General features: G+C 46.7%; 1 protein-coding gene across 2 annotated transcripts in view; it reads right to left on the minus strand.

Annotated features, from left to right (window-relative positions):
• Positions 1 to 13,153, minus strand: part of Stat1 (signal transducer and activator of transcription 1) — a 40,405-nt gene that overhangs the window by 5,061 nt on the left and 22,191 nt on the right. The window contains 11 exon segments of one of the 2 annotated variants that reach the window (NM_032612.3): positions 737 to 812; positions 1,741 to 1,926; positions 3,892 to 4,037; positions 4,888 to 4,982; positions 5,596 to 5,645; positions 7,104 to 7,239; positions 8,165 to 8,263; positions 8,781 to 8,864; positions 10,973 to 11,014; positions 12,005 to 12,098; positions 12,186 to 12,215. In NM_032612.3, coding sequence (NP_116001.2) covers positions 737 to 812; positions 1,741 to 1,926; positions 3,892 to 4,037; positions 4,888 to 4,982; positions 5,596 to 5,645; positions 7,104 to 7,239; positions 8,165 to 8,263; positions 8,781 to 8,864; positions 10,973 to 11,014; positions 12,005 to 12,098; positions 12,186 to 12,215 — 1,038 coding nt within the window. 2 annotated transcript variants of the gene reach the window in all.

The raw sequence follows: 13,153 nt of genomic DNA on the forward strand, positions 1-13,153 counted from the left end.
CGGCCCGGCCCCTTGGGATACACTAGAATTTAAACATGAGCAATTGCCAGACTGAAGCCTATACCACTACGGCCTGGGGGAGCCTCAGTGTGAAGATGTGCAGTGTTGTCCTGAGGTGGTGGACTCTCGAGGCTCACCCTGGACAGAAAAGTACCAAGAGATGTCTGGGGGATCCCTCTTCCCTACCTTGAGGTCTATGCAGATAAGGCTGCTCCACAGGGTTCTACATGAAGGCTACATCCATTCACCCCCAGACAGTGCCGCAAGCAAATAACTGACAATGACTTTTCCAGCACTTCCTACCTTCTATGGACTGAAACGACAGAATCAAAGCAAGCGGAGAAAACGGACCCCAGTTCCAACTTTGGCCTTTGCTTGAAAAAGAACTGCTTTCCCACTCGTCGAGTTTTGGTTGTTTTTATTCATGCTTTTTTTCTTTTCAAGTGTCAGTTTGGGGAGTCCTTACATACAACTTTGTTTCATTTTTATTTTGTTTATTGTGGGTTTGGGGTGGCAGGTTGTTGTTGCTGGTATTTTGTTTTTTAATCTTATGGCAGTAAAACGCCAGTAAGCACTGATACCAGGACTAGTTAGGATCTTTCCAGAACGTCCAACTGTGGTGGCAACATCAGTTACATTGGGAAAGCAAGCCTCGAGACAGTGCAATCAATGAGCCCCGGCCAGGGATGGGGCTGGCTTGAGGTTCTCAACAAGCCAGTCTTCTGTGCTCACTTACACTTCAGACACAGAAATCAACTCAGTCTTGATGTATCCAGTTCTCTTAGGGTCATCGAGCTCCATCGGTTCTGGTGCTACAAGCAAGCACACCATATACACTTCACATTAGCGGAAATCACATGGGAACAGAAGGGTCACTTTGAGGGATCAACTCTGATTTACTTGACAGTTTATTGTCCTGAAATTTTGTGGGCTCATAACCTTCTTGCTTAAGTCAACTGAAATCCTAGTTGGAATGAAGAAACAACCAGGAAAAGGTTAGGGGCCTAACCACTTCCCTCTTCCCAAGACTTGAAATCCTACAAGGCAGCAAATGAAGCCCCTATGTCCTAAGGTCTCTCTGGTTTAGCTGATGGGGTATGCACGGCTCTGAGAGTGGGTGGGCTAAAGGCATCTCATCGTGAGACTTCAGATTCCAAAAGGCTATTGGCTTTGTGGCAAAGCTGGACAGATCTAACTTGAACTTTTCCAAATGCAATCCCATGACCTGGGAGGCAGACTCGTACCCTAGGAGGAGGCTTCCTGTTCATACAGTCGCTAACAACGACAGGTTCCCACAAGTAACTGAGCCTACCTGAGTGGGCCCCTCACTGATCCTGGACCTCAGTTTCCTCCATTTTAACCCAAGCAGGCTAGAAGAAATTGCCTTGCATCCTACCTTTTACTCCTTTTATGTGGAAAAATAACAAATATACAAGATCAAAAAACAGACTTTTCCAATATCCTTAAGACAGAAATACGTACTCATCTCTTAATGGCCACACGAGGCCAGTCAATGTATTTCGACTTTTATTGAATTTGTGTGCTGTTTTAAAAAGCCTGTTTCATGAGTTCAAGAGAATGACAGTTTGGAAGTCTACAGTTGGCCTTTGTGCTACTACGATTCACCTATAGCACAGTGAGGACCAGTGGGAGCTATTAACTTGTCTGGGAGCCATGGGGCACCAGGAAGGGCATCGCTGCCTCTCCCTCGTGGGGCCTCACAGCCTGCTTAGCACTCACCTTCCTTTGGCCTGGAGTAGTACTTCCCGAAGGCATGGTCTTTGTCAATATTGGGATACAGATACTTCAGGGGATTCTCTGGTATATTCTCAGCAGCCATGACTTTGTAATTGCGAATAATATCTGGGAAAGTAACAGCTGAAAGTTCTTTCTTCGTGTAGGGCTCAACAGCATGGAAGTCGGGTTCTACAAGGAGGAAACCAATGAAGTCCAGTGAGTACCAGGCACCCCAGAGAGCACTAAAGTACCACAGACACAGCCCAGGGGGAATTAGAGCCTACGGGTGCTGTCCACTCAGGAGTCAGCCCCTGTACTTAAAGGCATCACACTCCTGCTTTAAAAGGAGGGAAAAACAAACACTGTCTTCACTGTTTACTAACAACTTCCTTGGTGATATCTGCATTCCTTCAGGCTCTAATTCTAGCCCAAGATAGGTACCTAATCAATCTCAATCAATCTCTCTCTCTCTTTCTCTCTCTCTTCCTCTCTCTCTCTCTCCCTCTCTCTCTCTCTCTCTCTCTCTCTCTCTCTCTCTCTCTCACACACACACACACACACACAGACACACACACAGACTCGCACCCACACAGATACACACACACACACTCTCACACACCCACAGATACACACAGACACAGACACACAGATACATACACACAGACTCGCACACACACACAGACACAGACACACACAGACACAGACACACACACAGACTCACACAGACTCTCACACACACAGATATACTACACACACAGACAAACATACATAGATACATACACACTCACACACACACAGACATACACAGACACACACACACAGACTCACACCCACACAGATACACACACACACACACTCTCACACACACACAGATACACACAGACACAGACACACAGAGATACACACACAGACTCGCACACACACAGATACACACACACAAACATACATAGATACATACACACTCACACACACAGACATACACAGACACACACACACACACACACACACACACACACACGTCATCAGGCTCAGGCTACAGATCAAGTCATTGAAGATGCTTGCTTTCTGCTTTTCCTTTCAGATATAAAATCCCTATTTTATTAAAACAAGCAATTCTTGAAATAAAACCAAGATGCTATGTGCTACTTCTTCCCTCTAGACCTCCAGGAAATATGCTGTGCTTCAGTTCTCTTCTGTTTGGAGCCCAGAACCCCAGCTCTGGCTGTGCACCAGTCCTCTGAGCTTAGCCTGACCATCTCCTCCCCTCTCCTCTCCTCTCCTCTCCTCTCCTCTCCTCTCCTCTCCTCTCCTACAGCCTAAATCCCTGTAGCTGGTGCTGCCCTGTGTAAGCTTTCTTGGCCGCTAAGTGCCTTCCTCTGTGATCAGTTTCTCAGACCCGTATCTCAGTGGGCTTGAGACATAAACTGCCAGGAAAAAAAAGAAACAAGGCTGACCTCAGCACCCATCTGCTACTAGGCCCTGATTCCAGGCTTCCTATTTCACTGGAACAAAGATCAGTAGAATCACAAGACTATCCTGAATCTATCTGAAGAAAACAGAAAGTCCTAGGACACCCAGCTTTCCCTACGGTTCTCCAAGTAAGTCTTAGCAACTATTAGTTTCCCATCTGTTCTGTTCAACCTGCTGTAGGATACCATGGAGTGTTTTAGCCATTTGGCTAAATAGAAATCTAATATGCGGCAGAGATGACGGTACAGCTCCTCTCCTCTGCACCTCACCCTAGCAGAGTCTGCTAACAGCGTGTGGAGGAGTCTGCAGGGATGCATCTCACAAAGCTTGACCTCACATGGGCACTTTATTCCAGAACGAGCTGAGTCTGAAGTCGTACATGTGGGAAATGTGGTCTTTCCCAACAACTGGGAGGAGATAGGACTGATTCACATCCTTGATCTGCAGGCAATCACCCCGAGAGAAAGGAAAAACTTGGCCTTGGTTTGAAATGCATCATTTCCACAACACATTTCCGGGCAGCATATCACCAGTGTCCACACTGCTTCAGGTCTCTATGGAGAGCTAGGTAGTGCAATTATAGGATATGCTATTTCCGTTCCAAAGCTATTCAAATGGGCTGATCCTCAGCAGTAGATTAGGGACATGTGTGGCAGGCCAGCATGTGTGAGACACTTCACTCACCACCTCCATTTTGGGACCGTTCCACCCATGTGAATGTGATGGCCCCTTCCCGGGAGCTCTCACTGAACCTAAGCAGGAACGTCCCGGGCTGCTGGTCCTTGAGCAGAGCACGTTCTCGCTCCTTGCTGATAAAGCCCATGATGCACCTGGATATAAAGAGATTAATGGAGACACTCTGGGTTTCATTCATCAACTTAATTTTCAATTTTACAGTTTAAGAAAACTTCTCCTACCTGACAAGAGAACATATTATAAAAACATATACTTTCAAAATGTCTAACTGGTACTTCAAAGAAGCGTCTCACTTATAGAGCCATGCGCTAAGTAAGAATCAAGATGAACACAGCCTGGGAATGTTGCTCGGTAAACAGGCAATGAGTCTTGTGCTGTTACTTGCTGACTTTAAACGCCATGAAAATGTCTGCATATACATCTTGAACTGGAGATGCAGTCTCAAATAACAGATTTTCAAACACCAGCACACCTGATCAACTGACAGGTACCACTTGATATCAGTTGATCCTGGGAATGAATGAGCAAAACACTTTCTCTTTATTTCTCTTTCTTTCCTTCCATCCTCCTTCCTTCCTTCCTGTCTTTATTTTAACAAAAAAAAAAAAAAAAAAAAGACTGAGTATCACTGTCAGCCTTGGCTGCCTGGAACTTGCTACGCTGTGAGCAGAGGTGAGCCTCTTCCGCCTCGGCCTTCTGCTGCAGTTAAAGGTCTGCACCACCCCACCTGCTGGTTTCTGATTCTTTCCTATGGCTCTACAGAAAAGACTGACAATTTTTGTGGGGATGAATAAATAAATTAATGGTACTAAGAGGTTTTTGTTTTTAACTTAACTTTAATATATATATATATATATACCCTAAGACATGCTTAATCTCCCGAGGGTGTCCTTTCACGGAGCCTTATGCATGCATTTTTAAGCTGCCAAAGCTGAAGACCAGCTCGCACTGTACCCAGCCTTAAGAGCGCTCCGTGACCCTTACCCATCATTCCAGAGGCAAAGCAGGTGCTTCTTAATGAGTTCTAGGATGGTGTCAATCCAAGGCCAGAAGGAGAAATTCTTATCGTTAATATTTTCCTGGAAGTATACAGGTGCACAATTGGTTAACCAAAGCACCGCTTTGCCCTGCCCTTCCTAAGAGACCCCAGGTCAGGCAAGAGTGGCAGTCATTCCTGAGTGGGGATGCCTGGACCCCCTTGCCTCTGACTTGCTAGAGCTTTTCCCTCCTTGGCTCCCTTCCCAAGAGCAGCACCCAGCAAAGATGATTTCCCAGATGACTGGAAAACAGGAGTGTCCTCACTGTAGCAGAGCCCAGCATGAGCTGCTGACCCCAGCTGGCGACTCCTGCAGGGTATGGCCTTCCTGTGCAAGTGCCCTCAGCTGGAGCCGCTCTGCACGGCTCCACGGCACACATTTCTCACGGCCTTAGCCAAAGCCCTGGTGATTAAGAAGCTGGTGTGAGGAATGTGGAAGAATGTTATCACTCAGGCAGGTGCTTCCTGCCTGGCTCTGCTTGCACACCAACCTCCTGCCCTGTAGGAAAGCAAACAGCGTGTCCGTGGGGGTGTGGGGGTGTGGGGCAGATGAACATTCCAGAGTAAGCAAACAGTGAAGTACCACAGTGAGAAATAGAGAGCTCCCAGAACGGGAAGAACTCAGACTCAGGGTGTAAAACCCAGAGAATACCCACCTTACAGAACCTTGTCCATGGAATAAGACCATCAGGGCCAGCATTAGGGCCTAAAAACAAAACAAAACCAAACAAACAATAAGAGCCTTTTTACCAAACAGAAACTGATCTGCTGCTCTAGTTGGGCTGAGAGCTCTTGTATCTACTGCAATGGGGGACTACATCATAGGTCTATGACCACATCATATTCTCTGGCGTGCTAACTCGAAATGGAACAACAACCACACAGACTGAGAGGACCAGCAAGCAGTCTCAAACCTTCTCTACCCAGTCAGGCCTCAAACTCACTGCCTCTGACTCCCCCAGCCTGAGATTACGGATGTGCATCAGCGCACTGCTGTCTATTGGTCTGACCCCAGCTGCATGAAGGAAAGCATGGGGACTTACTGAGCATCTGATTATGAAAGTGCAGAGACAGCTGAAGCATCAGGCTGGCCATCTGGTGCCTCTTAGCTCCTTTTTCAGAGAGCAGACCGATCTCTATAAATCCCTCCCCAGGACGCACTCTTCCAGGCTGATCTGACTGGCGTGATCTCTGTCTCCCTGAAGGCTCTGTGAAGAAGCCCCCTCTGCCCCCACCTAGCACCATTCCCCACTGTTTCTCTAACTGCCTACGTGAAGTCCCTCCCCACAAAATGCCTCACAAACTAAAAGTATAGTTCAAAAGAAGACCAATCACCCCCAGGGGATTTTATAAGCTTACTGTAAACTGAGGTATTTCCCTCAGCCTTCTCACAAAGTGGTTCAAACAGATACAAACCATAAACACAATTAGCCATGTGAATTAATGCAGCCTGTGGTCTGAGCTGTGTTAAGTCCACTACTTTGTGTAAAGAGAACCACAGCTAAGCTACAACAAGCGGGAAAAAAAAAATCCTGGCATCTCATCAAATGTGGACCTTGGTTAATGTGCACATGTGGGCGAAGACCCTGCTGAGGGACACCCAGTTAAGGAAGTCCCACTTCATCCGTGGGCAGCCTGCTACACAGAGAGCAAACCTGGACAACAGTGTCGATGGAATTTTAAAGACATGGTTCAGATACTCCGGCTCACTGGAAGATCTGTGAGGCCTTGATGGTAGAAGGCAAGTAAGTCTTCTGACATCAGCCACTTACATAGAACTATCTGCCACGCTCCAGGCCGCCTGATCAGACAAAACTATGGCTCTGCCTCCTGCAACAAGGGCACAGTTGGCCCAAGACCCCGGGGTTTTAAGTCTAGAACTTTAATATGTAAGGGCCTTTCCTCTACTTCTACGGATAGTTAAGAGCTCAGCTTGCTCACTGATATCGTAGTTCAGACTCATAATCTAAAAATTTCCCCTTAAGGTCCTGGCTCAGTCACATGTGTGTAAGAAAGCAAGAGTCATTGTTTCTTTCAGGACTCAAAGCCTTGATCTCACTTGGCTACAATTGACTGTAGTTAAAAAACCAACTGATTTTAACACTCTTCTACCTCTAAGAAACAGGATAAAGAAGGCCAACTCGTGGGTGCATGTCCATCATACCCAGAAGCTTCTCCCCCAGCATGCTCAGCTGGTCAGCGTTGAGACCTCTCTTGGTGACTGACGAAAACTGCCAACTCAGCACCTCTGAGAGCTGGGACCACCACGCACACGGGGGGTTCAGGAAGAAGGAGAGATTCTGGAAAGAAAACACCCAGAAGCTGGGGTTACAGAGGAGCCACCTGCCACAGGTAAAGCTCAGACACAGCCTGCCCCAGAGCTCAGTGCTGGCTTATGTGACACACAGGCAGTCCCTGATGCCGACAAGAATCCTCAGAATTAGCAGATTCGCGCTTGTTAATCTATATATTCACTACAATTTACTTATAACTCCAAAATCAATACTTGAGGCAAGTCTGTGGTCACAGATTGCTGTCCCTGGCTAAGATAGAATGAAACAGTATCCTGGCTTTTTGTTGTAGCTCACAGTTGGCCCCTCTGGTTTTCACATTTTTGTGATTTTTGTTGGTGACTGAACTGTTTAAAATGGTGCTAGGCACACGAAAGCTGTGGGGGACATTATGGAGAGAGTATGTTAGATAACTTCACTCAGGCATGAGTTACAGTGTGACAAGTCAAGATAGACTAGATAAGGTGCCTCTAAAAAGAAGCATCCTCCCATTACCTATAGGTGGGCTGCCAGGAACGCTGGGACTGAAAGGTCACAGAAGCTGAGCTCTACATTTTCCCCTGGGAGCAATGATTCTGTATTTGATTAACCAGAGCTCCTGACTACTTGAACACAGTATTTCCTAATGAGAGTCAACTGGCCAGTCTGCAGTGTGTTCCTGCTCTAAAAAAATGCGTGCCCATTTAACGAACGCATACATCTTAAAACAAGTAATACTCCCTCTACAACCAAAAGAATAGAGCCATTGACTGCCTGAGTTCGTCCACACAGAAAGGAAAATCGCTGTTCCCATGCCCGGCACATATGTGTGACTATTTTCTTGTCACACAAGGTCCTCAGTGGTGCCATGCAGCTTGGCACTGTTCTCCCCGACACCTGGTAATGGAAGCAGCCAGCAGCAGCAGCCTTGTACTAAATCACGTGTTTTCCATACCCTGGGCTCTGTCACCAGCATGTTGTACCACAGGATAGAAGCCCAGCCACTGGGGAGCTGGCTGACATTGGAGATCACCACGACGGGAAGAGAGGTGGTCTGAAAGTGAACAAAGACCTTGAAATCACTTGACTCTCCCTTTGAATAGCTAAACACTCAGCAGTGGCTGGCACAAATCCTAACATTTCTTTTGCAAAATTTTAAGGTTAATTCAAGCCTCCATCTTCCTACATCATTAATGTCAACATAGTATTAACTGGAAAAGATCACTTTTGGGACAAGAGAGATGGTTCAGTAGTTAAGGGCACTTGCCTGCTCTTCCAGGGGGCCCAAGTTTGATTCCTAACACCCACATGGTGGCTTACAGATGTCTGTAACTTGGGTCCCAGGGGATCTGATACCCTCTTCTGGCCTCTGCAGGCCCCACACATACTTGTGGTGTACAGACATATATGCAGCTAAAACATCCTTAAACACAAAAATTTAAAAGCAGTAATTTTTAAAGGGATCGTCATTTTTAACAATTAGGTACGTAACTCTGAAACAGAAACTGAAAGACAAACCCGTGTGGAAGTAAAGACAAAATTTATTCTCCCTTAGGAAACTGGCATCTTACCTCAAGGTCAATCACCAAGCCTGGCTGGCACAACTGGGTTTCAAAGCTAAGAGAGTGAAGTTCTTCGGTGACAATGAGAGGACCCTTCCAAAAGGAAAAGAAAGCAGCTCTCAAAACCAAAAAGAGGTTGTAGAGATCCTAAAATCAGCTGTGAGCCGGAACTCGGACTTCAGAGCTCGATACCCCAGATTCTACTATTCCAGGTTTCCTGGCGTCCTCTCAAAGATGATTGTAAATCATGACGAGGATTATGTATTCAGAGACAGAAACGCCAGTGGGAAGGTGGCAACTACAAGTGGCTTTATCCACAAGCTGTGGCCCCCTGACCTCCAGCCATCTGCCTGCTCCCACACACCTCACAGGGGGAGTGGAGGTGAGGGTGGGTCTTACGAGTCAGAGCCTCTCCTGGAACTGCTAACTGACCCACATGTGCTTGGTCGTAAGTGCTTTGGTTGGGTAGAAAGGGATAGTTTCGAAGTGACTTCATACACATCTCTTTTGTGTCACACCATCTTGGAACTATAGAGACAGCTACTAGACCTAGAAGGTGACAAAGACAGCTAAGGAGCAAAACTCATCAGTGTGTGCTGCACAGGCCAGCACTTGTGACGGAGCTGCAGTGACCTCCACTGGTCATGATATGGAATAACAGTCAACGATACAGTGCTCCCAGGACAATTTCAAAGCAGCCCAGGCCCAAGCTATCCCTCTCATTCCCTTCTTTTCTCCCCCACCCTCTCTCTGAGAAAGAGTTTTTTTGTCTAACAGCCCTGGCTGTCCTGGAACTCTGTAGGGCAGGCTGATCTCCAACTCAGGGAGTCCCCTGCCTCTGCCTTCTGACTGCTGGGATTAAAGGCCTGCACTACCACGCCCAACCATTTCTCATTTTCTTTCAATCATCATGACCATAGCTCCTAAGGCCCAGGATGTAAAAAGGGATCTATGACAAGGCAACGTCACAGTGTAGGAGACGCAGTAGCAGGGAACCCTCTGCAATACTAGATCTTCAGAATAAGTCACTGTGCTGGCTAACTTTATGTCACCTTGACACAAGCAAGAGTTATCCAAGAAGACGGTGCCTCGATTCAGGAAACGCCCCTACAAGATTCAGCTATATGGTATTTTCTTAAGTAGTGATTGATAGAGGAGGGCCCAGCCCATTGTGGGTGGTGGTGGCATCCCTAGACTGGGTGCTATAAGAAAGCAGGCTGAGCAAACTTTAGGAAGCAAGCCAGTAAGCAGCAAGCAGCACCCCTCCATGGCCTCTGCCTCAGCTCCTGTGTGGTGAAAATTCTGACACTTTGGTTTCTCTAAAAAAAAAACCCACAGAAATATTATGAGTATTTTTTGTTTTAATCCCAGGTGTGGGGATATGGGGCTGCTTGGGATTGTCCTCAGCAACTGACTGGTTTGCCTTCATGCGTTAGCAGAAGCACGACTTTGCCAGCTAGAGTTTCCGTGATCGTGTGACTTTTGGAATTCTGGGAAGTTTTCAAAGGATATACAAATGCTAGGGCCCTGAGGGTGCCCCTAATCAGTAGGAAGTAGTCTAACAATAACATCACTCCCTTTCCAACTGACATTATTCTGGGACTTTTCTATCCCTCTTTTCTTTTCTATCCCTCTTTTCTTTTCTATCCCTCTTTTCCTCTCTTATCTAGTGTTAGAGGGTTGAAAGGGCAGGGTAAAAAAGGGTGGAAGAAAAAAAAGAACCCCAAAATTAGCAAAGACCAGATATCCTCCTACATCTATGTTCCTCCCTGCTTGAGTTCCTGTCCTGACTTCCTTCAGAGATGGACTACAATGGGGAAGTTAAACCAAATAAACCCTTTCACCTCAGTTTGCTTTTGTTCAAAGTTCCTTTGCAGCAGTAGTAACCCTAACCAAGACAGTCACCTTCAGCCTCTCCAGCTTTTCTGTGCACTCTGAGCTAAACCATGCTAACTCTGGGTCTTCATTTCTTCACCCAAGTGAACAATATGAAAGCTCGCTATGCCCCATCTGGTTGGACGTAAGGTCAATGAGACTGTGGGTTAAAGTGCCTTTCAAACAGAAAGCACACGGGAGAGTGTTTTCACCATCCCCACAGACACCCTGAGTGCCCTTCCATGCCAGGGCCCAGGACTCTGGGATGCATCCTCTTGGAGCAGATCTATTCGGTTAGGACCTGCTCGCCACCCACAGATGCGTACCTCATTGGTTCTGTTCCCAGCATTTTTCTGTTCCTTCAGTTGCTGTAAAAGAAGAACCCAAATGGCAAGTTAATCATCAGAGTTGATATGTTTATTCACAGATCAGTCCTCAGTCAGAACTAGAAAGAAAGGTGTGATAGTCTCCTCAGAACAAGAGGGAAAGTGCCTTTTCCCAAAGCCTGGTGGGGTGTGGGTGCTCTAAGAGAGGTGATGGCCCAGAACCAAGGCCCGTTCCTTCTGCACTCCTTCTGCACGCAATGGTACTCCAGGCACCTTCAGCAGCCATTTCAAGTCCCCAAGCACATGAAACAGCTTCTTACTGGTCTCTGCAATCTTCCAGGCCAGGCTGACCTAGTCTCCCAGTTCGCTTTCAATCTTTGAACTTTAAAGGGCCAATCTGGGCACTTAATAGACTTCCAAGCTGGATGGAGGCTCTCACCTCACGTGTAGCTCCCAAGCTGGTACCCAGCGAAAAGGTACCATTACCTCCCTTCAGGCTCAGCCCCCTCTTGGAGACCGGCGGAGAGTAGCACCCTTCTACCCAGTGGAATGAGGTCTCTCTCTCTCTCTCTCTCTCTCTCTCTCTCTCTCTCTCTCTCTCTCTTTTAAATTAATTAATTAATTTATTGTATGTGAGTACACTGTAGCTGTCTTCAGACACACCAGAAAAGGGCATCCAACCCCATTACAGATTGTGAGCCACCATGAGGTTGCTAGGAATTGAACTCAGGACCTCTGGAAGAGCAGACAGTGCTCTTAACTGCTGAGCCATCTCTCCAGCCCCCAACCCCTTTTTTATTTGAGGCCTCCTTCTCTTGCAACATTGGTAGTCAGGCAGGAGAGGTGAAAACTGAACTTGGGAATGGTTTCCTTAGAATGCTGCCAGAACCATAGGGGCTGCTCACAGAGGAGGAGACAAGTGCTCATACAATTTATGTACATGTGAGTTCATAAAGCACTTTACTGAGATTGGTACAGCCCCTGTCAAAGCACACAGCAAGGAGACTCAAGACAGCAAATTGTTCTACCTACCAGGTGTCGGAACTCAGCTGCCAAACTTCCGTTGGTGGATTCTTCCATGTTCATCACTTTTGTGTGAGTACCCAAGATGTTGAACTTCCGGAATCTATACAATGCAAGACATAAATCCTTAAAATGCTTCGAACTACCAGACAAACAAGACAGCAAAGTATGGTGCAAATGCTACACCTACCCTTTCACTGTGTTTTTCTCGTTCACATCTCTGTAAAAAGATATATGTAAATTTGAAATTAGATTTAGTAGACACAATAGATGCATATGATTACACAGACATATAAATAACAGACGAAACGAATATACCGGCTGCGGGTGGTACTGTAGTTAATTCCTAGCTCACTGCCTCTTGTGCTTTACTCAGTAAATATGTTTCCTTCCTTTAAAACAGGGAGAGGAAAAGGAAGGCAGGAGAGAAGAGGGGGCGAGGAATGAAGAAACAGATCTATGAGCAGGGGCACTGGCACATGCCTGAATCTCAACACACATAAGACAGAGGCAGGAGACCATGGGTTCCAGACCAGCATGTGCTTCAGAGCAAGACTGGTCTCTACATCACATATGTATAAAATATACATATAACATATGTATAAGACAATAGCGGATCGCCTATGCTCATGGCCCCTGTCCTCTTGTCCACACAAGTGAGATCAAGCAACACTGAATGTCTCTGGTGCTAAGCCACCTGCCTGGCATTTCTCTCTCATTCAGCCTGCTGCTGGCTCTACACTACAGGGACCTGTGAGGTGTAAATGGTTAACAGGTTTAAGGAGCTCAGCGAACTATATACATCCCATCTCAGCACTTAGTGACCCACAGACAGCAATGCTCTGCTGCCCAGAAACGAGAGGATATCACAAAGCAGTGAGTTTTCTCTCAATCCCTATTGTCTGGAGTGACTTGGAGAAAATAACAAGATAGTGTTCCCATTCTTTGTCCTTCAGTGCCAGCCACTAAACGTAAGTGAATGCAGCAGGCTCTACTGTGCCTCACACCCAACCCGTCACACCCCCTCATGCCTGCCCCAGATGTCTCTCACCTCATTCCAGAAACAGCCTCCCCCATGACTACGATACACAAGCCTGCATCTTTGGGCGTGTTGCACTAAGGGCCCTTCTCTGGGCCTGGCCTAAGAGATGCCATGTG

This window comes from Rattus norvegicus, chromosome 9, assembly GCF_036323735.1.
Source record: "Rattus norvegicus strain BN/NHsdMcwi chromosome 9, GRCr8, whole genome shotgun sequence".
Classification (NCBI taxonomy): domain Eukaryota; kingdom Metazoa; phylum Chordata; class Mammalia; order Rodentia; family Muridae; genus Rattus; species Rattus norvegicus.